Source organism: Ambystoma mexicanum, chromosome 6q, assembly GCF_040938575.1.
Source record: "Ambystoma mexicanum isolate Mex_15411 chromosome 6q, UKY_AmexF1_1, whole genome shotgun sequence".
Taxonomy (NCBI): Eukaryota; Metazoa; Chordata; class Amphibia; order Caudata; family Ambystomatidae; genus Ambystoma; species Ambystoma mexicanum.
This window is the reverse complement of record NC_090937.1, coordinates 1399985150-1400012796: the sequence shown is the minus strand read 5'-3', so window position 1 is coordinate 1400012796 and position 27647 is coordinate 1399985150. Positions and strand designations below refer to the sequence as shown.

General features: G+C 47.2%; 1 protein-coding gene across 5 annotated transcripts in view; it reads left to right on the top strand.

The window, feature by feature from the left end:
• Positions 1-27647, top strand: part of RGS12 (regulator of G protein signaling 12) — a 1255576-nt gene that overhangs the window by 163244 nt on the left and 1064685 nt on the right. For all 5 annotated transcript variants that reach the window (XM_069632045.1, XM_069632046.1, XM_069632044.1 and 2 more), the window contains exon 2: positions 2752-4715. In XM_069632045.1, coding sequence (XP_069488146.1) covers positions 2859-4715 — 1857 coding nt within the window. In that variant the 5' untranslated portion in view covers positions 2752-2858. The remainder of the gene's footprint in view (positions 1-2751; positions 4716-27647) is intronic.

The following is a 27647-nucleotide window of genomic DNA, read 5'->3' as shown; positions in this document are numbered from 1 at the left end:
AAGAAAGTTGACAAAGAAACAACAGAGAGAGGAACTTTCCACTTGGTGTATGGTCAAGGAGGAAGGATGTTATTTTTTGGGTCAACAAGTGTTCATACCAAGTGATCTCTTACGAAAAGAAATCCTAAAACTGTGTCATGCCTCAAAAGTAGCTGGTCACAGGGGAATTTCTACTACGCAGGAACTAGTAGCAAGATATTTTTGGTGGCCGTCTTGGAAGAAGGTTGTGACAGAATATATAAACTCTTGTCCTCTCTGTTTACAGACTAAAACCCCACGTCAATTCCCAGTGGGAAAACTGGTCAAAATGCCCTTACCATCACGTCCGTGGCAAATTATTTCTACGGATTTTATAGTCGATCTGCCTCCCTCAGGAGCATGTTCCTCAATTATGGTAACCGTAGATTCTTTTTCGAAACTCGCACATTTCATTCCATTGAGCAAACTACCATCAGCCTCAGAGATGGCAAGAGTGTTCATCGAGAGAATATTTTCCTTACATGGGTTACCCGAAAAAATATCAGATCGAGGATCACAATATACTTCGAAATATTCTGTAACCTCTACGTCCCACCCAACTTTGGGAAGCCTTGTGGGTCTTCCAAAAATAGCTGTTAATACAGGTTATGGTATAAATCTTAGGAAGATCCTACCTTATCTTCTAGATGACTTGGCGAGAAGAACTGGACAACGAAGTAAGTAAGAATCACCCTGAGACCCCCGGCACTACTCAGCACTGTAAACGCTACACCACGGAGGAAGTCCCAGGGAAACCCTCGTGGGGGAAAAAACCCTGTGCTGAGCTGCTAGGGAGCGCGGGTCTGCGCCCTCCTTCACCAGGTGTTGCAGTGTGTACTCCTTGATTCCCAAATCTCAGGAAATGGCTAATTCCTTGGATCTGCCCAGCTGTAGGTGTGTAAATTAACAAAGGTTATCCCAGAATGAATAGATAAGGTTAGAAAGAGAAAAATTATTCTAGAAATCATATGGAAACCTTACCCTACATAGGATGTTGACAAGATTTCTAGCTTGAAAAAGGAAAATCCGGGATTGCAGAATTCAGCCTTAAATGAAGTGCTAATAAACATAAAAAGATACTCCGAGAAACTCGGAAGGTTAGGTAGGATTGATATACCTAAAGAAATAAGCAGAGAGTTTCTAACCTGAACTTTTGGAAAGCGTGAAATGGTTTGAAAGGGATAATTGCAAAGGATGCTGGAACTGGTAGTTTCCCTGCTGAATGCTCCTCCCCAAATGGCTACTGTTTCCTGAATAGGAAAAGCAGCAAGATCATAAATGATGATATCACAGTACCAAGAAAGGTTGTATGGAGGGGATAGAAAGAGTTAATCTCCTACCAACACGATACGGCAAGGGACATGAAAAGGAATACTGCTGCTCTGCCGTTGCCGAGCGAATGTGAGCGAGGAAGCTGTAACAGTTACAAACGCGGATTTCTACAGAAGTAAAACGGAAAAGGAAAAGGTGAGATAGTTAGATAAAAAGGGTAGCAGTATATAGGAATGTTCAATGCTAGTAAGTGCCCTAAAGCGAACTCACGGAGCGTCTTGCAAACTCGTAGTGAGAAGCTACGCGACGTGCTGTCTGTCCTCTATTCATTTAAACATTCTGCTCCTTCTATTGTGGGCGTGGCCTTCTCCTGATGCAACGTCCATTCCGCCGCATTTGAAGCTAGAATGCGAACGTGACCTGCTGGAACAGCCACATTACAATGGGTAGCGGGAACAGAACCCTTCATGTCGTGTTGTGTAATGATTGAAATCATTACACATGCACACATTAACCACGTGGGAATCTCCATATTGTAGTACTTCAAAAAGGAGCTGTATCTTCTCTAAACGTGTACTCTATGAATCCATCGCATTGTTTCCTAGATCAAAAAGTCATAAGAAAAAAATAATCTCTATTTACTTGTCATTATACGTATTCTGGCTTTAGAATAACCTCTCCGCTTGAAGGTAAAAGGCACACATGATCCCCTTCGTCCCTTCAACAAAGGGATCTGATCCACTATTTTCAGGCTCTGGATTTGTACAAATGCACCTTAGTAGTTTTAAAATTGGTTGGGAATCCATTTTTTCCTCTCAAAATATGTGAGAATGTCACTGAATAAATATTTTGGAGATCTTGTTTTAAACCTGAAATAAAAAATGGATAAATCGAGGTTTCATAAATATCGCGTCGCCAATCTAGTTGGTCAGATGCTTATGTAAATAAAATATTCACCAAAACAAGTTGTCTGGATAGCCACACCAAAAGCTCCTTCATTTCAATATACATTTGTGCCGCTGCATAATTCTCTATGCTAGTAACGCTCTTTATATTGGCTCTGCTGTTATTTGAATAACCCCCTGCAAGTCCATATATCTATAACAATAGTCTGAAGTTATTTGCTTTGTAGCTAAGCCATATACACTTAATTGCCACTGTCCACTTCATCTATTTGTCCCAGAAAGTGTCAGTGACACCTCATACACTTCCAACTGTATAAGGCACCAACTAATGTGGTACTTTCTAACCTCCCTAGTGCATTGCATGTTTAGAGTTCAGCACCATTCACATACAATTTATATTTCCATTGTGATCAAGAGCTTTTGTTTAGAGAGATTTCTTTCCGTTGCTTATTTCATGTAACTTATGAACGCAGTCAGTCTGCTGTTTGGTAAATGCGGCTTGATCACCTGTTAATAAGGTAAACTTTTTAACTTATTGTTTTTCTTTTTTCCCTAGATCAAATTAACCAAATGGCGTCTCAATGGCACTCAAACAGTTCTTCAAATATCAAACCTAGTTAAATGATGCATTTTATTTTTTTTACTTCAATAAACTAAACAAAAATGTATTGGTCGGGAGAAACAGTGAAACGTCGACTCAGTATGCCTCCCGCCCCTCGAATCCGAAGTGTGGCAGTGGCTAGGGGAAGGGCCGGCTATGGATTTACAGTTTCTGGACAGTCACCGTGTGTACTCAGTGGTGTTATGAAAGGAAGCCCTGCAGACTTTGTTGGACTTAAAGCAGGAGATCAGATCTGTGCAGTGAATGAAATCAGTGTTACTAAAGCCTCATATGAAGATGTAGTCAAGCTAATAGGACAGTGTTCCGGTGTCCTACACATGGTGATTGCTGATGGAACGAATCATGTTGATACATGTTCCAGTGATGAAGAAGTTGGATTTTATGATGGAAAAGGCTGTTTGAAGCCAAAACTAGATTCCAAAGCCTTGGGTATAAACAGAGCAGAAAGAGTTGTCGAAGAGATGCAATCTGGTGGAATTTTCAACATGATTTTTGATAAGCCTAGTGTATCTGTTGGAATTTCGGAAAACTCTTTTCCTAAACCAAGACCCTTATCTGCTCCTAACTTTGAAATAAAACCTGAAGGTATAAATCACAACCCAGATGTACTTTCCAAAGAGGAAATAGCCAGGGTTTTGAATGATGACTCACTTTTCATAAATGGGTTGGAAAACCCAGAAGATTTTGAATTGGACGCCAGTATTTTGAATGTTGGCATGATTGTAGGATACCTTGGCTCAATAGAACTTCCATCCACTAGCTCCAACCTTGAATATGATAGTTTGCAGGCCATTCGTGGCTGCATGCGGCGCCTGCGAGCAGAACAGAAAATACATTCCTTAGTACTAATGAAGATCATGCATGATTGCATCCAGCTATGCTCAGACAAAGCTGGTGTGTTGGCCGTTTATCCTGCTGAAAAACTTGCATTTAGTGCGGTTTGTCCAGATGATCGTAGGTTCTTTGGTCTGGTGACCATGCAGACAAGTGATGATGCCAGCCTTGCACAAGAAGATGAAGCTGCCTTAAGGACTTCGTGCCATGTTTTTATGGTGGACCCAGACCTGTTTAATCATAAAATCCACCAAGGCATTGCCAGGCGTTTTGGGTTTGAATGCACAGCAGATCCCGATACTAATGGTTGTTTAGAGTTTCCGACTTCTTCTTTACCAGTCCTTCAGTTTATCTCTGTCTTATATCGAGACATGGGGGAGATGATTGAAGGAATGCGAGCCAGAGCCTTTCTTGATGGCGATCCGGATGCTCAGCAAAACAACAGCACAAGCAGCAACAGTGATAGTGGAATTGGGAATTTTAATCAAGAAGAAAAAAGCAATAGAGTTCTGGTGGTTGATTTGGGAAGTAACCCAAGCAAACATATTCCCAATGGTATGTGGGAAAATCCTTCAAGAGGACAAAGCCTGTCGACGATGCATTGGAATGGTTATGCCCATGGCCAGGAAGGGCAGTTTTCTTTGGAAGGAGTTCAGTCTGAAAAAGTGCAAAACATGAAGAAACATTTTGGTCCAGCTGCACGAATTGAAGTTCCGTTGGTCTCTTCTCGTGGACCAGTGCCTCATGCGAGAGCGACAAACACTGTAGCTACGTCGTCTTCTAATCAAAGATGGTTGCCGGTTCATGTCTTGAAGGATTGGCAACATGGAAATGTCAGCGATCAGGAATCCTATGCAGATTCTACTGATGGTTGGTCAAGTGTAAACTGTAGTACACTTCCTCCTCCAATGAATAAGATTCCAGCTGATCGATATAGAGTTGAAGGCAGTTTTGGAAAGCCTCCAATGGCTGCAGCTAAAGAAGAATGGTCAAACAAAGTGTTTGCAGTTCCAAGTGTTAGTGGTGCACCAAAGAAGAGCATGAAAACAAAAGGAGATATGAAGGTAAGGGCATTTTGTGCATGGCATGTTAAATAAGTAATTTTGTACGCAATACATCGCCCTTAATTTATATTATGCTTCATGTTTTGATGTAGACTTCAACGCATTTTATGTATGCGCCATTGTTAATAAAGTTGGTTCTTGTTTTAGTAGCCTTTGTTAGGATTAAAGGTTGTTTAGAGCTGACTCGGGAACACACTCTGCTTGAGGTGTTTTCTCAGCCTCTTCTCAGAGCTGAGCTTCTGTATATTGATTTTTCATCATTTGAAAGCCATGTTAAAGGGCTTTTTCTGCAAATGATGTGAAATCCAGATTGTGATGTTTTGAAAATCTATATTTGAATTTAACATGATATTTTCCAGACTAGCACTGAGAATATTTGAAAGTTTCATGATTTTGAATGGCTTTCTTCCAGTCCTGCTCATTAATATTATTCGAATGTTCTGGTTCCTTAGCTGCGTTATCTACACAATATTATTTGTGCTCCATTCCATATCCCGCCTCATGAGAATTCAGTCCTCTCTCATTTGCGCACATGGCAACTCATCGTTCACATGATTGTTAGTTAGAATCTCATACGAGTTATTAAAGTTTTCTGTTAAGATTACACAAAAATGTGCTATTGCTTTTAATATTGTATTTCTGTGTTTTTCCAGAGACCTTTTTGATCATTAAACGGCTGTATAGGTTCTGCACTACAGACTAGGTAGCAGGAGTTGTAACCGACAGCTTCAAAGGCAAGTTAGCCTTAGGTCTCTCTGGAAAACATCAGGCTTTGGCCAAGTGGCATGAAGATCAATTGTGGTTCAATGATTATTGTCCAGTAACTGCCTTATTAATTATGCCTCTGTGATTGTGGTACAGTAATTGTATTATTGCCAGGTAATTGGGAGCTTGAGATCTGCTGCCTTTGCGTGCTCAGCCCACCTGCTTTATGGCTACTTCCTCTCGAGATTAACTAGGCTAATGACAAAATGATTTCCTCTTACCCTGACCTATAGCATTATCAAAAAGCACATGATGCTTAATGACAGCCGAGCAATAATTATTTAATCAGTGATGCCAGTTTCAATATTGAAAATCTATTCAGCATTGCTGACGCCTCTTCCTCCCAAACACTAAAGTAAGTGAAAGAACAGGGATTTAACGTACCCATTACGACACCTCTTTGTCCCAATTTGCTTCAGTTTTACCTAGATTGCTTGCCAGATACATTGTTGCTTCTGTCGGCCCCACTCTATCAATGCAGGGTTGGCTGTACACCATTGCCATATATTAAGCACTTACACTGAAGCTAGGGAGACTCTAGGATAGTAGCTCAGATTTAGTTTGATTAGTGTCTGCTTGAAGAGTAAAATGTCCTATCCCGAACTACAACCTGTCAACTCTGTCTCCTAAGTCAGCATATTCAATTCATTCAGTCAGCCGGATTGGGCTGGCTCCTGCATGACATCCACGTGCCCTCGGGAGGCATGTAACGTTCTCCAAAACATTTATGTTTTTATAAAATAACATACTTTACAAATTCACCCCCCGAGGGAGACCACTACAACTTTAAAATGAACTTGCAATGTAAAATAACTTTTTCTCTCTCCCAAATACACGACATGCTCACAAATAGTTGTCATATTCTTTGGTATTGATTTTTCCTCTATAAAGTTGTGTCAACAGTTTAGTAAGTTGCTGTCCCTATTTCTGTGTCTGCTATTTAACCCCATTCCTGGTCTTGCCAAGGATTTTCACACAATGCACAAATCACTTCTCATTCAGAATACTGATAAAGATCGCTCTGGAATAGGCGATTTTTAGATTAATTTCATTACTTTGTATGGATTTAAATGTATGTTATTAGCAAAGATCTATGCTACATGCTTATACAAAGTTGAGGTGATTTTGTGCTCATCCTTTGCAGATGGGATTTCTATGGGTATGGTTTAGAATCAATAATAGAGCAGAGAAGGATTTTGATTCTGCCATTTGGGAATACCTTGCTCATGCAATGAAAATGTGGCTTCAGTGCCATGTAGATTAATATATACGATTAGATGAGTTTGTCCTCCAAAATGTTCCTATGCTGGGTTGTTCACTACCTCTGCTTCTTTAATTTGGCTCTAGAGCTCTGCATGGAAATAGAAGCTGTTGACATTTTCTTTCTAAATTTGCTTTTGTATGTATTACCTTACCATTGCTTGTCTGGGACCAATTTAGAGCTGTGCCATATTATTGTGGGGGCAGGGGTTGAGGCTGAAATTTGGTTGGAAACTCAAGGCTTTTAAATATATTTGTTTCATGGTACAGAAAGCTGGTTGGGGGCAGAATAGATACGCCAGAAAAGGGAATCTGTTAAAATCTTTAATCTTGACTCTTCAGATTATTCGCCATGGAAAGTAAATTATGAATGTACACCTTTTAATGTTTTCACTCACTATTATGAATTTGGAGAGGTTGCTCTCTTTCTCATGGGGATGCCTCACCGTGGGACACTACTGTCTCTCTGTTGCCTTGGTTCTGCTGCCAGTTCACAGAAACTGAACGCAAGACCATGGAGCGTTCATGATTGAGGGACTGGCTCAATGTGTGCTGTGGGGTGGCACTATATAAAGGAAGAAGTCTACCTTTGGATGGCAGGTGTCTATGTGGGGTTGTTTAGGGCACAGGACATTGTGTGCACCAGGCCTTTCGGAAGTATTGGGCAGGCTTCAGGCTCAAATGAAGAGGATTCCTACCCTAGCCTGATCGCCTAACAAATGATCTTTGCCTGACGGTCAAAAGATCCAGGAGGCCCCTCTTAATAAAGCATCTGCGCAAATGAGGGTGCGCCTTGAAAAAACACTGAACCTCTGTTGGGAAGGGGGCAGTCCCATCCCATCCCACCTACATGCTTTAGAGTGAGGCGAGATGCATTCGAAGCACTATGATGGGCCAGCGGGGGGGAGGGGAAGAACGGTGAGAGAGACACCTCCCAGTTTAACAGGACCCTTCTCCAGTATAACCATATCTAGTCTGTCCACATCGTACAGCATAATGCACGAGCAGCATTGCTAATTTGCATAGATATTAGTAACCATAGGTATAAGGGAAGACCTGCACGGTAAATGTGGAATTGCATGCACTAGGCCCCAAAAGCGCAAGACAAGAGAAATCCCCACCCATGCCCAAGCTCCCACGAGGACAGCCCACACCCCAACCGCCACAACACCTATTCATTGTTCTAACAGTGTTGCAAAGATTTTCGAGAGGAATCTGCCCTACAAGGCTGCAATCACAGACTGGCGCCTGGTGTGCATGTTATCTCACACTGGCCAAAGAATGACCCAGACGATATCCTATACTTACCCGCCTGAAGTACCGGCATCAGCGGGTTACATGTCAAGGGAGTTTGAGGATAGGCTAACAGGATTGATAACAGAACTAAGAAGGATACAGACATCCCCAAGAGCAGTAGGGGATATAGGGGCATCCAGAGAAGTGTTGGGATAATGGAAATCAGGGGAAGGGCTGCTTAGAATAGATACTGAAGGAATAAGACGTGTAGGTGTTGAGAAAGAAAGAAGCCTGTGTGGGTGGATAATCCTGAGAGAGGAGAATACAGTGTTGTGAGAGAATGTGGAGGAAGAGGACGATGATATGTTTGCTGAGGGTAATAGCATAGGAGAAGGAAGGGGTGAAGATGCGACTGAGAATACCCCCCGCCCCAAGTAGAAGGTCTGTGTGCAGGGGGCAGGTTGAGCAACAGATCCGGACAGATGGTGTTGGTAAAGCGAAGAGGAGTCGTGAAGAAGGGTGTGGGAGTAGGGCAAAGATGCAGATGCCCCTCATACCTAAGGGGGCAGGGAGGACACAATATGTGCCTTGGCCCCAAATGGATGAGAATAATTTAATTAAAGCCCTCACGCAGCTCACAGCAGGGGCACGCAAGTGGATATATGAATTCGAAAGCAAACAGCAGGGGTGCCCCTGGAAATAGGGGATCTTAAGAGCTTGATGGTTGCTATAATTGGTGCCCAAGCTGGGGATGTGTGGGTTAAGGCCGGATATCCGTGAGTAACCCTGGGGGACGATGCACATAATGGAGCACTGTTTAATGAGATAGGGCACAGGTACAGAGGGCCTTCCCAGATACCCCCGATTTGCAGTCCTTGATGAAGTATACTAGGTGTGATGATGAGGACCCAGCTAGATTTATTCTTAAAATGCAAGAGATGTGGAGAGCTGAAACAGGAGGGCTGTGTGATCAGTTGGTACAATTTTTCTATTTTATTGTAAAGAGCGGCTTGCCGAAGGAAGTGCAGAAGGCGTTGGATAAGATCATGGGTATTGAGGCAAAGGGGTGGCCGGAAACACAGAGTATAATAGTGCATCATTGTAAAAGGATCAAGGAGCGGGAAAGGGAAACAGTTCAAATGCGTCAGGGTGAAGAAGTGAAACTGGTGGAGAACAAATTTGCAAAGGTTGCTATCCAGGTGTCTGTATCGACGTCCGTAAAGGTCGAAGGAACAGAGAGTACCCAGCAAGTTGTGCGTGGCACTATTATGGCACTCTGGGCTGAATGAATACAAGGACAGTGGGGCGGGGGGCAACAGTTTCCGGGCCCCATACAACCTATCACAAGGCCCAGCGGGTCCCAACGCTCCAGATACGCTCAGGACAGTGCAACTGTCCATCAGGGGGGCGTATTAGTGGAAGGGTTGGACCCCAGTATTGGGGCGTGTGCCCTCCTTCCAGACATCGGGCAAGGAATTCCTGGCGCGCACATAGCGTTTGTCCCGAAACAGGGGAAACAGTACACGATCCACAAGTGTTAATCTGTTAGGAAGAAGACTACAAAAAGAAGTACATACAGGGGATGTCCGGTGCGCAGAGGAGATACAATTCGCTGGTGAGGGCAGGAGCGGGATTACCCACCCAATTTGCTCAGCTGACCCTCTAGGGGGTTGGCCCCCTGCACGTAGACATGTGCTCACCACGTGATCAGTAGCAGTGATACTGGTGCTCCCGAAACCAAAGGGCCAAGAAGTGATATACTGCTCGGAAGTGAGGAATTCTGCCCTCCCCCTCCAAAGTGGCTGCTCCCTAGTTGTGCGGGCCCCCAATATAGAACATCTGAACTCAAAACAGAACTAATTTCGAGGCCAAAGTGTAATCGACCACGGGTGGGTTGGGTGCGCTGAAGACTTTGTAGCCAACCAAACACTGGTGGAAGTGAACAGGGAGTGCAGAAGGTGTTGCAGACGCGCCAACACGAGGTGTATGGAAAGAAGGCACAGGCTGGTAACTAGGGTTTGGCCCTCATTCTCAAGGTGGGTGCCCTCCTGCAAGACCTTGGGAGAGGGAACAACTGAAGCGACTGCAACCATAACCTAGGAAGGGAGGAATTTTGCCTGCGCCCTACCCCCTGTCCTGGCAACCCCCCTGTGGTGTGGTCCCCCCGACGTTGGGGTGTGTGCCCGCCACAGGGATAGTGGAACAAACCCTGAAAACTAGCAAACCCCACCCCATTGGCTGATCCACCGTACTGAGGAGGTCTGAATTGTTTGAAGAGGAAGGGAAACTACTCAGAGAAGGCAGGGGGCGACGCACATGCGCTGGAACCAGAGTGCATGGACATAGGGCAGAAGTTAGCGGCATTCAGGTATACCCCACTTCGCCCCGAAGACCTCCCATAGACACCACATGGTGGCCTCAGGGACTGATGCAGCGGCAACCAAGGGGGGTGTGGCAGCCTTGTTGGAACAAATTAAGAACTTGAGAGCAGACATTGGCTTAAAGGTCGACAAAATCACCCAAAGGATCGACAAGATGGAGGAGAGACTTGAAGGTGTTGAAAACAATCAGACCTCACTCTCTACTCTCGAGACACAGATGACCAGAGATTAACTAAAGTGGAGCTGCGGGAGGAGGAATTCCACCTAAAGATGGACGATTTGGAAAATCGTGAATGGAGGAACAACCTAAGATTCTTTGGCATTCCAGATAGAGAGGGGGGAGTTGGAAGACCTGAAAAGGACGCTCCATGACATCATGAAGCTCTTATTCGAAGACGACTCCATTGATGAAGCAAAGATCGAAAGAATACTCAGAGCAGGAGGAGCTGCTGGAGGCCCCCGGACCGTTTTGGTTTGTTTCCACAACTACAGCGATAGGGCCAGAATCCTAGAGAAATCAAAACGCAGTGGCCCAGTCACCCTTGGCGCAGCCAGAGTGACGATCTTCCAAGACCTGTCGTCGCTGACTTTGCCCTTGAGACGGATGTGCATGCTCCTAACTAAATGGTTAAAGGATCAGGGAGTCTGCTATAGATGGGGCTAACCATTCTCGCTTACATTTGAACTGGAAGAATGTAAAGAGAAGCTGAGAACGGAGACGGATATTAAAAACTGCATGACTGAACTCTTGGGCAACCAAGAGAACGAGCAGAATCAAGACCGAAGGCAAGATGAGGACAGACAATGGCGAATCCAAGGGCCGAGACGCAGATGTATACTGGCCTCCAGAAAATACAGGAGGATGAATGCCTCCCCTGGATTGGATGCTTAAGGTTTCCGGAAGTATTGGAACACCGACCATACGGACTGTGATGCCCCCAACGAAACTAGAGGTTGACGGTGCATAACTGCACGCTAATCCCAGAGGGAGAGCCTAAAGATGAGACTATCCCCGGAATGCCCAGGACGTGTTGTGACGGCCGGTCCTGGGAAGCAATCAGTGGGAGAAATGTTGAGTACTTTTTGATCTGTGTGATGTTCTTTATTTCTGGTGGAGGGGACAGAGGGGGCTTAACGTTAATGAGGTTGTTTTAAGAAGGGACTGAGGGGTATTTGGTTCCTGCTGGTGGTCCGAACTTGGCCTGGTGATGTTAACCTGGCAGTATCGGATGCCTTTAAGGGGAAGGGGAGGGAGCATATGGGGGTTAAGGGCAGGAATGGGACTGGGCAAAGTGTCTGCTGAATCGAAGGGGTGGCCGCTGGGGCCTTATGAGGGCTCAGCAGATTCAATAAGAAAGACATGGCGGTAGACTTAGGCCCTCAAAGGGATGGCCTCCTCAGGTGGGAACTCTAAACGTTATGGGACTCACCCACGATATGGGCCCTTGTGGCCAGGGAATTCCGAAGAGCGAGACTTGACATGCTATTTTTGCAGGAAACTAAATATGCACATGGGGAGGAATGCAGGATCCTGGGTCCAAGGTTGTGTGCGGAACTATGGGGCTCCGGCCCCCTGAGAAAGGCAGGAGTGGGGATCCTTGTCAGGAGAGGTCTGAATTTGGAGGTAACCAAGGTGTGGGCAGATGTGGAAGGTAGGTTTCTCATGATTGTGGGCACCGTACAGAAAGTGACAGTCACGCTGGCAACGGTGTACTCCCCTAATACGGATCAATCCCGATTTCTGCAGAGAACGCTTCCAAAAATAATGTTAGAAGCCTCCGCACATGCAATCTTGTGGGGGGGGGATTTTAACCTCTGGGCAGACATTAAACTAGACAGGCAGGTGGGTAATCCCAAAACACAAGACCCGCAAGATGGGGGTGGGGCTGGGGTCATGGAGATGCTAGATGTCTATGGGCTAAGGGATGCATGAGGCGATTTCCACCCGAACGAAAAAGGGTACACCTTCTACTCGACACCCCTTGGTACCTTCACCAGGATCGATTATTTGTCCATCACGGGTGCCCTCTGGGAGGTGGCGACGCGCTCAGAGATCTCGCTGATCACATGGTCCGATCATGATCTGGTTACTGTAGACTTAGACTGGGCGGGTCTCCCACACAAATGATCAAAGTGGAAGTGCAGTGAGTCACTGTGGAAAAGATCCGGTCTTCCGAACTGAGATGGAGGGGGAAATAAGGGAATACTTCAAAACGAACAACACAGGAGAGATACCAGGGACAATAGTGTGTGAGGCTGGGATGGCAACATGGCGGGGGATCCTGATCAGAGAAGGTGCCAGGAAGAAGAGAGAGAGGGCTCTAATAGAAAGCAGACTAAGGGAGTAGATAGCCCACCTTGATAGAGTAGCATGGAACGCCACAGTGTAGAGGGAGAGTAAGGTCCAGGAAGCCAAACATAAGAGAGAGGAGCTCCAAACCCTATAAGAAGGTCAGATAGTCTGGAAACTTCAGCTTCTTAAACAGAAGTTTTATGAGAAAGGAGACAAGGCGGATGCTCTGCTGACTGCCAGACTCCGAGGACAGCACACCGAGAGATTGGTGGCGACCATAGAGGGGAAGGAAGGTTCAGAACTCGGTGGACAGAGGGAATCCCGCAGGCGTTTGCGTCGTTCTATGAGACGCTATATAAATCCGAGACTGGCCAAGTACGGTCGGAAATAAATAAATACTTGGAGAATGTACAGGTGCCAAAGCTCTCCCATGGGGAAACTCACAAACTCAATGCCCTAATTATTGCGGAGGAGATAATGAGGGCAGTGAACCAGCTGACTCAAGGGAAGGCCCCAGGGTAGGATGGTTGTACAGCAGGTTTCTAGAAGTCTTTCCTCTCTTCTCTCCTCCCCTTCATGGTCAAGCTGTTTGATGACATTCTTGAGACAGGTGTGGCGCCTGACTCTTTCCCGAGAGCGCTCATCATGCTGATCCCCAAGGGGGCCAGGGACCCCAAATAATGAGGCTCATATCACCCCATATCGTTACTCAACATCGACGCCAAGATCTACACACGGGTACTTGCAGCGAGGCTTGAAATATACATGCCTCGTCTAATACACTCGGATCATGTTGGGTGTATATTGGGGTGACAGGGCGTAGATACAATGCGGAAGACATTGCACCTGATCCACGAGTCACGGAACATGGTGGGAGACCCAGTCCTCTGCTCTGCAGATGCTGAGAAGGCATTCGATAGGGTGGAATGGGATGCCTCGAAGCGGTCTTAGGCAAAGTGGGACTGGGTGCTAGGTTTAGAAAAGGATTGAAGGCAGTTTAGGACTCCCCCAAAGCGTCAGTAGAGGTTAACAGTGACTACTCCCGATGGTTCGACCTAAGCAGAGGAACACAACAGGGTTGTCCCCTCTCGGTGATACTATTTGCTCTCTCCCTTGAGCCCCCAGCTCAGAGACTAAGAGAAGACCAACAAGTGGAAGGATTTAAGGTAGGCGGGAGAGAATACAAAGTAGCCCTATATGAGGATGAGCTGCTGCTACACGTACAGAATTCCGTAACATCCACACCTAGTGCGATCCACATGATTGAACAGTACGGGGCACTGGCTGGCTTCAAGATCGATAGGGCCAAGTCAATTTTATTTCTGCTTCAGAAGTCTGGGCAGGAGGAAACCATTAGATTTGCCCCACTGAGTCTAATGATAGGAGGTGACACCCTTCGCTATTTGGGGATAAATCTAACAAGAAACCTAGTCACTCTATACAATCCCTTCTCTTCTCTTGAACTTCCGGGCTGACCTGCAAAAATGGGAAAAACTAACTATATCCTGGCTTGGGAGACTTAACGCGGTTAAGATGGTGTGCTTACCCAGATTTTTCTACCCATTCCAAATTCTCCGGATCCGCCTCCCAAAACCTTTCTTTTGCGAGGTAAAGAGGGCAATCCTGAAGTTTCTGTGGCAAGGAAAAAAGGCAAGAGCATCGTATGATGTCCTGACTTTGCCCAAGGATGGGGGGGTCTGTGGGCCTCCCGAATCTACAGAAGTACTAGGAGGCTGCGCAGGTAAGGGTTCTCATCCCACATCTCAGAAGGTAGAAAGGACTTCAATGGTTAGACCTAGATAACCTCAGTCTGTCCCCAGCCACGGTCACAGAATGGCTATGGGTTCCGAGAAACAAGCTCCTACGTAGAATTAAAGATCACCCAATTTTGGGCACCATATGGGAAATCTGGCGGGAAGGGGTTAACATGCGAGGTATCACTACATAGCCTTCTCCCCTTAGTCATATATGGGCACCCGGGGTCCAGGAGGATATTCCCAATCATGAAAGATTTCAATCTTGGTTTGAAGCAGGTATGGAGAGAGTGGGTCAAATCTTGAAGGCGGGCACTTTTGTTACGATCACGGAACTGGAGGAGGCATTGGGTATGGGCCCCCTACCGGTCTTTCCATTCCTTTAGCTTAAGGGGATCTTTATGAGGGACAAATGGAAGGATAAGATCCGGAGGGACCTAACCCCCTTCGAAGAGCTTCTGGACAAAAGGAGAGACTCAAAGGGCCTAATCTCTGCCATGTACAGGGCCTTGATAGATGCAGGGAAGGGGTCAACTAAACATCGGAGACTAAGGTGGGGAAGGGATCAGAAATAGACCCCGCCATTTGGGGGAAAATATGCAAAGAAGCTTCGCAAATATCGATATCGAACCAGTACAAATTACATGCTATCAAGCGCCTACACAGGTGGCAATATGACCCACATAGATTGTCCAAGATGTTTCAGTCAAGTAGCCCCCTGTGCTGGCGTCAATGCGTCGAGAGGGCGGATTACTGGCATATGTGGTGGGGATGCTCCCGTATTAAGGTTTTCTGGGATGAGGTCTTGGGTTGGATTAGAGAACTGGATGGGATCCGACGCAATTACAAACCTTTCCTCATACTATTCGGGATGGAGGAAGCTGAGGGAGAGCACAGGAGATTGACAGGGGTGGCAGCACCACTCCTACAGGCAACACAGGCTTGCCTTGTGATGCAGTGGAAGTGGGATAAGGTACTGGGAAAGAAAGAATGGATTAATGTGGCCACTAATATCCGTACAGTGGAAAAGATAACTGCAGCCCTCCATGGGAAATCTGCTCAGTACGAAATGCTATGGGGAGAATTTGTGAGTAAATACATGACCAAGAACTAGGTGATTGTAGTGTATAATGGGCAAGGATGCAGACTTCAGTATCTTGTTAGACGCGTCTACAGAATGCTAACTTAAACTCGAGAGGAGTCTCACCCGAGTAAGTCTACAGTGCATTTGAAACTCAGCCTCAATCAAGCGGCCTAAACCACTGACGAATATCAAAAGACAATTGCACCAGGAGATTGATGAATAGCGATAACGCTGAAGAAAACTTTGTTCCACAGGGGGAGGGGAAAGGGGGAGGGAGGGAGGAGGGAGGGCGGGAATGGTGTGACAATGAAGGTAATGAAGTTTTGTTCAGGGACGGGGAGGTGAAAAGGTTACGTTATTGTATTTTAAGTAATGCTTCTCTTATATGTGTAATGTTTTTGAAAACCTTAATAAAACAAAATTTTAAAAAAGAAGTAATTAGTTCGACACCCGTACTGGCCACCCCAGATTACACGCAGGAATTGTACTTGTTTTCACATTCGGATGGCCAGTTTATGACGGCGGTATTGACTCAGAAAAGCACTATGGGCTATAAACCGTTGGCCTATTATAGCAGCACTTTGGATACAGTGATGCAAGAGCAGTTTGCGTGTGAACAAGCTTTAGTAGCTGTTGCATTTGCAATAGAGAGAGGTTCTACAATTGTAATGGGATGTTCAGTCATGTTGTATGTGGAACATTCTTTGTTTGCCATTCTAGAAAGGTCAAAATCTACTCTGACTACGCAAAGGTCTTCCCCATATGAGATCATCATTTCTAAACCCCATATTCATTAGGTTAGGTGTAAAACCGTAAACCCTGGCACCTTTTTAACGGACATGCCTACTGCAGAGGGTATGATGGTGCACGACTGTGCCACAAATGAAGGGGGAGGAGTACATTCCCAAAGCAAAGGACTGTGCATTGACAGGGGGTGATGTACTTTTGTTGATGTGTCTTCCACAATTGATTAGGAGGTTTGGCAAAGACGGACAGGGGCAGCGGTGATAGGACTTCTGGACGGAGAGTATAAGACGGTGGTTATGAAAAGGTTGCCCATGCATTACTCTGCACAAGCGGCGGAACTCACAGTGCTCATCGAAGCATTAAGAGCTTCTAAAGGGTGCTATGTTACAATATAATCGGACTTGGCGTACGTTACGGTCTATCCCGCTGGACGAGGTGGGGTTTTTGGTGGGCAGATGGATCCCCAGTGCAGTTTGCAGCACTGCTAGAAATACTGATGGAAGCATTATCTCAGTCATCTGTTGTGGCAGTCGTCAAGTACGCCACTCACACTAATAGGACAGACGAAATATCAATGGGGAACACAGCCACTGCAGCCAAATGGCGGTGTATCTGCCAAATGAAATACCCGCTGAGTACGTTGTGTCTACCCCAACGGCAAGCGAGCATCCAGCACCTTATACAGCATTGCCCATCTCCCAGATTATCGAACTTCAAGGAAGGGCACCTGAAAAGAGGTTGTAAGCAATCTTTGACAGATCTGTTATCAAGGCAGGAGAGCTCTGGGAAGACAGTAATGCCTGTTGAGCTGTTAGCTGTAGTCTTTGAACAGTTACATTATCCATCCAACAGTTTGAAGAAGCACATCTACAAGAGTACTGGTTTATACCAAATATCCAGGAAAGCATTACAGTAGTGGTCATACATTGCACCGCCTGTAAAGGTTTCGGTACAGGGATGACCCTAGGGACACTACGATGCACCTTGCTCCACCCTATTTGGCCGTTGCGTGAATTACACATAGATTTTGCTGATATGGATGAGCGTTGTAATGAATGTAGGTATCTCATTGTAGTGGTTCGTCCTTTCTCAAGGTGGGTGGAAACAGGGATGTGTGCACACCCGGATGCCAAGTGTGCTGCTAGATTTTTAGTGCAGGAAGTCTTCCTGTGATGGGGTGTGTGCAAGGTTTTAAGATCAGACAATGGCACACATGTCTTCAATGCATTATTTCAGCATTTTACAGCACTACTTGGCATCAAGCACCACATGTGTTCGATTTACCACCTACAAGCCAATGGCGTTGTGGAGAGAATTAATGGGCTCCTTTAAAAGTAAGTTATCCAGACTGTGTACCATGTTGAAGAAAACCTGGGTGCACTATTTACCCATGGCCCTCTTCTGTGTACGCACGCAGCCAAGCAAAGACCACCATTTGTCACCTCATGAAGTGATCACTGGCCGTTGTATGCATACCTTTTTCCATTTCCGCTGTAAGAAGGGCTTCAGACAGACATAGGGCAGCAGCGGTGCTAGGCGATAAGTTCAAGGGGTATTTTACCACACTAACTAGGGCCATTAAATGTGTCTCCCGACAGATTGCACCTCCCAGGATTGTGACTCCAGAGACACCGGATGTTGAGACTATTATGGTGACAGATCCCAAGCATATGACAACAGCTGATACCTACGGACCTCGTATATGTCTGCAATTTCATGCTTAGATGGAGTAAACCTCGCTTCCAAGTGCCCTACGAGCTGGCGTTTTGTACTCCCCTCGCTGTAAAAGTCAAAGAATTGTGCTATTGGGTCCACCTCTCTGACGTTCGTAGGGCACCTCCAGAGAATACACTGGTACATCAGTTATCTTAAAACAAGGGTTAGCAGTACCTGTACTCAGTCTAGCTCACCGGCCTGTCCAGGGCCGATAAGTGTGGGGTAGCACGCTCCAGTGGCAGGCCAAATCCCAGCTGCTAGCTCTGTATCTTGCTTTTATCAGGAGTACTTTTTTCTCTTCTCTCTCTTCCTTTCTTTCTCTCTCCCTCTCTCTCTCCCTTTCTTTTTCTTTCTTTCTCTTTCTTTTTCTCTCTTTCACCCTCTCTCTCTTTCTCTCTCGATCTCTCTCTCCCTTTCCCTTTCTTTGTGTACAAAGTACATCTTGTACGTCTGTGTTTTATTCGGGAAAGAAGAAGATGGACGGGCATAATGTATAGCTTAATGAGAGATAAAGGTTACCCATGCTGTTAAACTAAAACCACAAGTTGTTCTAGTACTTACAGATTGTAACATGCTCTTTGCCCACATGGCAATCTTGTTAATGGGTTTGAAGTTGTTATATCTGCTTTTGCTTTAGCTTGTTTAATGAAAATAGGAACCCTCAGAAGATAGTGGGTCATATTAAAATGCATTAACATCCTAACTCTTGTGTCAAGTGTATAATTAAGAGTAATGCATCAGAGTGGCATCTCTTTGAGTCTAAGAACTTTACGAATCCTGACTGTATATCCATTGCAGGACGGCAGTTTTCAATTGGCTTAGGTTATCACACTGTCAGGGAGTTAATATAAACTTTACAGTGGCGATTGGGCAACTGGCAGGGCTGCCCGCCGAATCGCTCTTCACTTAGTTGAAAACCCCAGCCAACAAGGTAAATAACATGTATGCAACTCCCCTGATAAGGGGAGACTTAAATACCATCCAATATCACCCATACCAGTTTCCTGAATTGGCTTCAACACATACAAATCATGTCAACTGATTTGGAGGTAATCCAACCTAGCCTAGATTGCGACTGTTGGATGCAACTGTAGTTCCATGTAAACATCCTATGAAAAGGGACAAAAGTAGACCCCCCCACCCCCCAATTACGCACCCTTCTTCCTCTGGTGCCCTGTTTAAGATAAGCAAATGACTTGCAGTGCTTTCTGCCAGCTTGTCCCATTTCTTCTATTGGTGGTAAGCCATTTTATTTCTATGTACTTACATTCCAGTGCATGGATACAGGACCAGAGTGGTTCCTTGTGAGCTATTTACTCCTCCCACCCCACATAGCCCCTTTCCAGCCTGGTCCTGCAGATCAGTGAAGGTTATGTTGTTGGTTGGTGTGGGATGTTGTCTTTAGTGGTTATTTTTAATAGCTAATCTCCTTCAGGTACCTGCTTATGATGCTTTCTTTTATTGTTAATTGGTGCTGCACCAACACCCTTAGTCTTCTCTTTTTCTCTCACAAGTTCATATGTGGATCAAAGGTAATGGCTATGTTTCACCAGACAAATATTTTACCTTCGGTTTGAGATAGGGCTTGACTTCTTCATGTATGTTCAGTCTTTTAGGGTGTTGTTTCAGATGCTATCTATGTTCTCTGGCTTTTCACAAAAGAAAATGCTTAATATCATATCTTGGAATGTCAAGTAGTTGAGATTCTCAATTAAAAGATAAAAAGTATTCACCCATTTGAAGAAAATGAATGCTCATGTTGCTCTTCTTAAAGAAACTCATCTCTCAGAGAAATAATCTAATAGGCTCAAGCAACAGTGGATGGGGAAAGTCGTTTTCTTAGGCATGGAGGGTTGCAACGTGTGGTAGCAAAATTCACAAGAAATCGCAAATCACCGGAACGGATGCAAATAAGGGGAGTTGAGTTTTTGTTGAGCATGCGATCGATAAACTCCCTCTTTACATCCTGAATATTTATGGCCCCAACAAATGCAATCCTGTTTTCTGGAAGAACTTTCATCTAGTGATTCAGAATACAGATAGATCAACACTACTAGTAGGAGTTGACTGCAATCCCTGTAAGGAACTCATGGTGGCAACAGTAAAGACAGACGGAAGTGATCACAGTTCAAGGGTGTTCATTGAACTATAAATGCGGGGTGGAAAAACACCTAACCTAAATCTAAGAGGGGAGCAAGCATCGACCATCAAATGAAAAATAAGGCAATCCTAGTGGTGTTGTGTCAAATAAAAAAGCCTATACTAATTATAGAAAGTGTGTGTGATAGGGTTTCAATAAAGAAAACCGTGTTCAAATAATATGTCAGGATGGGATTGCCAGGGGTCTCCCTTCCCCACGTTTTGAGCTTGGGACAAAGTGGATTTCCTGAGTAAAGCACATGCACAAGCTATCCCAGTACGTGCCGTCAGTTCCATTACAGCTGGCACAGCACACACTCAAGCTTTCTTAGCATGAGCCGACAGTTCTGTTCCAGCTATCAGGTTCTTTGATGCTAAAGTCTCTTTTCATTAAAAAAAGTATCTTGCCTTCGAAACCTGATGTATTCCACAACAAACAAACAAACAAAAAGTTATTTTCCACAGTTCACACTGGGTGATGGTTTCACCCCTGCGTCCCCCTCTTCCGGGCGCTGACCCCTCGCGTATTCATCAAAAAATCAAATCAACAGTTCCTTTATCAGTGAACTTTGGGTGATGACTCTTCACCCCTGGATCTCCCTCGGCCGTGCTCGGACACCAAATGACAAGGGGGACAGTACAATTCCCCTTATCTTTCAATACTTCTTGCATTCACAAATTGTAATGTCTTTTTAAACAATTCTTCGGGCTTCCCTTTTGGTCAGCTTCCCTCTACCAGGTTCACTCTCGCCAAGTTTTACAGACAGTTCACTGTGAACACCCCGTAGTCGGGTTCACTTAGATCAACACACTGTTCATAGAAACGTCAGGCTTCACCCCTTTCCCGTCAGCATCCCTCTACTGGGCTCATTCTTGCCAACCTTCATGAAACATTTTGCCCCTTCTTGTTAGCATCCCTCCATCGGGGTTCACTGTTACCAACCTGTTTAACACACAGTTCATGCGTTCACTTCACCAAGCGGGATTCATTTCCCTTAGCATTCTATTCATCTATCGGTCAAAGACTTTCGACGGTTCAAAGGATTTTACAAGACCCTTGTATGACCAGTTTGCCATCTTCTGCCTTTTCCCCAAGGCCCTCTGGTTACGGTAGTCTTCTACCATCAGGTAATAGCCCAGAGTTTCCTGCATGAGCACCCATGTGGTGCCAGACGCCTCTGTTGCCGTGGTTTCCCCCCCTCTTTCATCAACTTTATCTTTCAGCTTTTCAAAGCTCAAATTCGCCTTCTGCTACTCTTCGTTCAACCTAGTTTGGCTTCTTATCGACCCTCCACTTGACTCACCGGCTGTGAAGAACCGCTTGCCTTTCTTCTCTTTGGAGTCAAGGTTGGTACCTCCGAGACAAGCGTCTCTCCTCGGCTTGGCAATCAGCGAAGGAGGGTCTCATGTACCATTGACATCCATTGCAATACACGCTGGCTGTTGTTTGCAGTCATATGTTTCCATCTGCAGAGGTTTCATGGGCCTTGATTAGAGAGGGCAGGGTTGATTCAAGATGGCTGCCAGGAGTGGGTAGATGTGCCCGCGGAGCTCCCATGCCCCGATGCTGGAAGAGGCCCATCATCCAGCGTTTGTGGTGCTCCTTGGCCCCGAAAGCAGCATCGTAGCCCCCAGGGGAGTCAGAGCAGTGACGTAGCCCGAGCTCTGAGGAGGTCGCGGCTTCCCTGAGGCAAGCGGAGTTCGTGCGGCAACTGGAGCTGGAGTGGGAGGAGCAGTGCCAGACACAGGACGAGCTCTCCAGGGAGCAGAGATGGGAGCGGTGGTTGGTGCCGGACAGTGAGAGCGGCTCAGAGAGGAACTTCACATCGCCCCCCGCGAGGTGGGGGTACGACGGTCGGACCGGATCGACCCGACCCTGGGGCCCTGGAGTGAGAAGAGTGTCCCGGCCCAGCTTGCTGTCGGTGGGCAGAGTTTTGCGGTGCGACGGGGGAAGCTCCGAAGATTGCTCCGGCGTCTCGGGCCCTAGTTGGAGAGGGTCCGGGTGAGCCCTCGCTGGCACGGAGGGAGCCGGGGAGAGCGGCTGCAGACCAGGGAGTGCGGCTCCAGGACAGAGGAGGAGGGATGGAACTCACCGCTGGAGGAGGCGCGGAGTGCGGTGCCTGAACGGAGCACGGGCTCGGGCGGCGGGAGACTTTGCAGAGGCCCGGCTATGCGCTGGAACTGAGGAGGAGGAGGTGGCAGATTTGTGTGTGACCCTACACCCAGCTACTGCCACGGATCTGGGCGAGGTCTGAGGTCGGTAGCGGCGGGGATATCTGGGCCTGCCCTGTGGATCTAGGAAGAAGGGCCTCCTGGGACAGGAGGTTCTTTTGCTGAAAGGGAGCCCGTGGAGCAGATCTGGGTGGACAACATAAGAAGAGGAGCACCAGGGGGAAGACGGGGGTTACTTCAGACGCCGGATCCAAGTGGCCTCACCACTTTAGGAAGATTGTTCACTAAGGGTGCGCTGTACTGCCTGGAGGGTGTTCCAAGTGCACAGAAGAGGGACTGAGTAACTCATCTCCCATAAGAAGGCAGAGGAGAGCGGCAAGCTAGTGTATTTAAGTGACTGGAGGGTGGTGAGAGCTATTCCACTCGGAGATGGCCACGAAGCACAAGGCGAAAGGCGGGAAGGGCCAGGCAGCCCCGGAAGGGAAGCTCCAGGTACCCTCCCCTCCTTATGGCCGGGTCATGAGACGAGAGAGCTGGCTAAGTCTGCTGGGGAGAGTTTGATGAGGAGTGTCTCATCGCCAGGTGAGGAGGGCGCAGCTATGATGTCGCAAGAAGATTTGAAGGGGGAGATGCACACCCTGCATTCTAGCATGACCAAAACGTTTCAGGATCAATTTCAGCTTCTTTGTGCGGACCTTAATGCGGCGATGGGGGAAATAAAACAGGAACTGCGGCAGCAGGGCGAGAGAACGGATCTCTTGGAGATAGGTCTACAGGATTTGGACAGGGAGGTAACGGCTAGCAGCGTGGCGATTGAGAGGCTGGATGTAGCTACGCGCAATCTGGAAACTCAGGTGGAGGACATGGAAAATAGTTCCCGTCGAGTTAACAAAAGAATTAAAATGCTTCTTGAAACGGTCCGGGACAAAGATCTAAAAAGAGTAGCCCAGTCGATCTTCGCAGAGATTCTGGGGACCTCGGCACCGGAAGAGATTGAGCTTGATCGGATACACAGAGTGGGCAGAGGGGGTCTGGGGCCCCAGTCAAAACCCAGAGATGTTCTTGCGGCTTTCGCCAGGTACGCCCAAAAGGAGGCAGTCCTCCGAGAAGCGAGGAAACAGGAGCCCATAAAGTATCAAGAGCATCACATAGCTCTCTTCCAAGATCTGGATGGACATTTCCTTTTGGCCTGTTGTTCGAATGGGGAGGTGCTCAGAAACGAATTACCACACTGCAGGAAGGCGCGGGCTTACTGAATCTTGATGTTGACGATGCTTCTATGAGCTCGGGGAGGCAAGCGGCAGCAACTACCCCAGAAGCAAGGCCTTGGGCCTGGTCAACAGTGGGAGCAAAGAGATGGAGGGTGAAGCTTGGAGACAAGCTTGTTGCAGCGACTATTACGAGTGACCCCGGAGAGGGGAGACAAGTAGCACAAGATGGGTCTTGAATATAGGTTTGTTATAAGGGTGGTGGGCCACCAAAGGATGTAATTGGCAGGGGGGAGCACCCATCTATGAATCGGAAAGGGTGAGTTTACCCGAGTTAGGGGGTTGGGGGGCGGGAAAGGCATGCTCTTCAGAGGGGGGAGGGGAGGATGGGAGAGGGGGGAGCGTGGGAAGGGGGGGTGGACGGGGTGGCTGGGCAGCGGAGGAAGCGGGCAGGGTTCATGTTACATGGTTCAGGGTGTGTCTTTACAGGGCTGGTGGGGTTTGGGGAAGCTAAGGGGGGACGGATGGAAAGTATCACCATTGGAGTACTCATAAGGGGGGGGAATTCCCAGGGTCTCAGGGCTCTTCACTGGCTGGACTTTATTAGCATACTCTTAAGTGGTTAACGCATAATGTGAGGGGCCTCAATACTCCCCTGAAAAGGAAAAAGTTAGAACAATTTACGAGAAAGGAAAATCCGGATGTCTTAGGCTTGCAGGAAACGCACCTTATGCCCAAGGATCAGGGACGCCTTAAACTTCGGGGATTTGACCAGATTTTACATGCATCGGGGGGGGGGACCAGATCCGGAGGGGTAGCTTTAGCTATTAAAACCTCTGCGGGCCTCCAGTTAACGGAGAGTATACGAGACAGGGTCGGTAGATATATCTTGGCATTAGGGATTTATCAGGGGAGGCTGTATACGGTAGTGGTAGTGTATGGTCCGAATGTGGGGCAAGAGCATTTTTTGAGGCGGCTTCTGGGATTTATAGAGGGAAGAGCTCGGGGACATATAATCCTAATGGGTGACCTCAACATAGCATGGGAGAGGGATAGGGACCGCTCGGGTCATTTGGGGTGAGGAGGGGGTAGTAATGTCAACGGTCCTCAAGAATAAGATACGGGAAGTAGGATTGAGGGATGTCTGGCAGGAGGTCAAGGGAGGGGAGGAGGGATACACTTACCTGTCCGGGATCCACGGATCTCGATCCAGAATCGACTACATCTGGGTGTCCTCGAGCTTGGTGGGCAGGGTGCGAGAGGTTGTGACAGGACCCATTGGCATAGCGGATCACAAAGTAGTCTCAATGGTCTTGGACTTGGGCCTGAGGGAGAGAGGGGTTTGGACGTGGAGATTCCCGGGACACCTCCTCAGAGATCTGATAATTCGGCAGGACATAGAGAAGAAGATTCAGAACTTTTTTAACGTCAACCAAAGGGGAGAGACGGGAGAGGAGATGAGATGGGATGCTTTTAAAGCTATGTTACGGGGGGAGTTAATAGCCTTAGCGGTACACAGGGAGAAACAATCGAGTGCGCTGGAAGTGCAGTTGGAGGAGGAAGTGGAAACAGCGAGACGGAGGGCAGGGACGACGCCGTCCAGGCCTTCTATGAGGCGATACCGCAGGGCGTTAGGACAACTGGAGGTCCTTGGGACTAAAAAGGCAGAGGGGGCTCTCCTGAGGGTACGCCAACACTACTACGCGAAAGCAAACAAAGCAGACGCCCTCCTTGCGCGATTGCTAAGAGGGGCTAAGGCCAAAAATGCGATCACGGCCCTGCAAACATAATTGGGGGACAGGGTTACTGAGGCGGGGGAGATAAGAGAAGCACTGGCATCTTTCTATGAAACTCTGTAGATATCTTGGCCCCTCAGCTGACCTATCTCTTTAATACATTTGGGGAGACACAGAGAGTGACTCCCTCCATGGAGGAGGCTCGGCTGACCCTCGTTTTGAAGCCCAATAAGAGTCCCGAGGAGCGAACATCCTACAGGCCTATAGCGCTGATTAACATTGACGCTACAATCTTCACGAAGGTGCTGGCGAATAGGCTGGAGGGTTTACTTCCTGACTTGATTCACCCGGACCAAGCGGGGTTTGTTAAGGGCCGGCAGACTGCAGACAATATACGAAAGATTGCTCACCTGGTGGAAAAGTCTCACAGAACGGACACTGCTGCGGTCCTCTTGTCGCTGGATGTGGAAAAAGCTTTTGACCGCATGGAGTGGTCCTTTCTGTTTAAGGTGATGCGGAGGATGGGTATCGGGGGGACCTTTCTGCGTATGGTACAGGCCAACTATCAGACGCCCAAGCTAAGAATAGCGGTAAATGGAACTATGTCTAGGTCCTTTGGGGTGAGTAGGGGGACCAAACAAGGCTGTCCTCTATCCCCCATGCTTTATGCGATTTATCTGGAGCCACCTTTACAGGCGATTAGAGAGGCAGAGGGGATAAAGGGTGTTGCATTTGGGGGGATTGAACAAAAGGTGGCAGCATTTGCGGATGACCTTTTGTTGACTCTCACGGCCCCAGTTGAATCTATCCAGTCAAGTAGAGGCCTGTTAGAAACCTTCGGGAAGGCTTCGGATCTGAAGATTAACTACAGCAAATCGGAGTTACTGAACTTGACATTGAAGGGCGAGGAGCAGGCAGCCCTGAGGGAGTCTACCCCGTTTCTTTGGAGCCCGAATGGAATTAGGTATCTGGGGTGAAAATCACACCAAGGTTGGCAGGATGGTATAGGGCTAATTACCCTCCCTTACCAAAGAGCATTGAAGGGGATTTTCGCAGGTGGAGGAATCTCCCGATCACATGGTTGGGTAGGGTGGCAACGGTTAAAATGGTGACACTACCCTGTCTTTTGTATCTTTTTCAGGCAATTCCTCAGGTAGTTCTACAGGTTTTTTAAAGAAATTGGGATTGCTCACTAAAGAGTTCCTGTGGGCTGGGAAAAAGCCACGGGTTAGTAAGCAAATATTGCTGTCTCCCAGGCAGGAAGGCGGTCTAGCACTGCCGAACTTTCAACGATATTATGAGACGACACAGTTAAGGGTGGTCAGGGATTGGCTACGGGAGGGGGGAAGTCGCACAAAACAAGCTATGAGTGGCAATGGATAGGGCGGTGGCACATCGCAGACTCGCTGAGGTTCTATGGCTCCCGAAGCAGCTAAGACCTGGTCATATATACGAGAGCACCATTACCAGTCTGATGGTTAGGAATTGGGATAAATTGGTTAAAAACAAGGGAATCACGACATTCCCCTCGCCCTTCACACCCCTGTTCCGCAATGGAGAGTTTACCCCGGGTATGGAAGTAGGGACTTTTCAGCAGTGGGAGGAGGGAGGCTGCAGATGGCTGGGAGACATGTTCCGAGGAAGGAAGATACTTTCCTTCGAGGACTGTAAAAAGGTCTTTGGGGTGGGGGAGGGGGAGATGCTCCGGTATGCGCAATTGCGCCACTGGGTTATGCATCCCGTAAATAATCCGGCGGGCACCAGGGAGAAAATGAGGTTTGAGAGGTTTCTTCTCTCGGACGATGGATCCAAGGGCCTTATCTCCAATCTAAATAGAATATTAGACGAAACTCCGGATAGGGCTCCATGGGCGTATATGCGAAGATGGGACCTGATGCTGGGTAGGACAATTGAGCGGGAGGAATGGGAACGTCTATGGCGGGTAATTCCCAAGTTAGCGAAAGCCTCTCAGATCCAGGAAATGTGGTGCAAGATTCTGTTTGGGTGGCACTACACTCCAGCTAGGCTTAGGGAGATATTCCCTGCTACCTCGAGGGAGTGCTGGAGAGGGTGTGGGATGGAGGGTACGGCACAGCATATTCGGTGGACGTGCCCATGCATTACACCCTTTTGGTTGGAAGTGCAGAGGGCCCAGGAGCAAGCCTATGGGCCAGGAAGTAGCAGGGCCCCTAAGGAGATTTTACTGGGAGTGGGGAAGAGCACTGGGGTAGGGGAGCCTAGGTCTCGAGAGAAGGCGAGAGTAATCCTAGTCCTGGCTGCTATGACAGTGATAGCTCAGAAATGGAGAAGTGGGGAGGTCCCTCTGTTTCAGGATTGGTTACGGAAAATCTGGGACATTGTGTCTCTGGAATGGGCCACATATGCAAAAGACAATAAGCTGCAGTCCTTTGCAGGAGACTGGGAGGAAAGCCTGCGCTTTC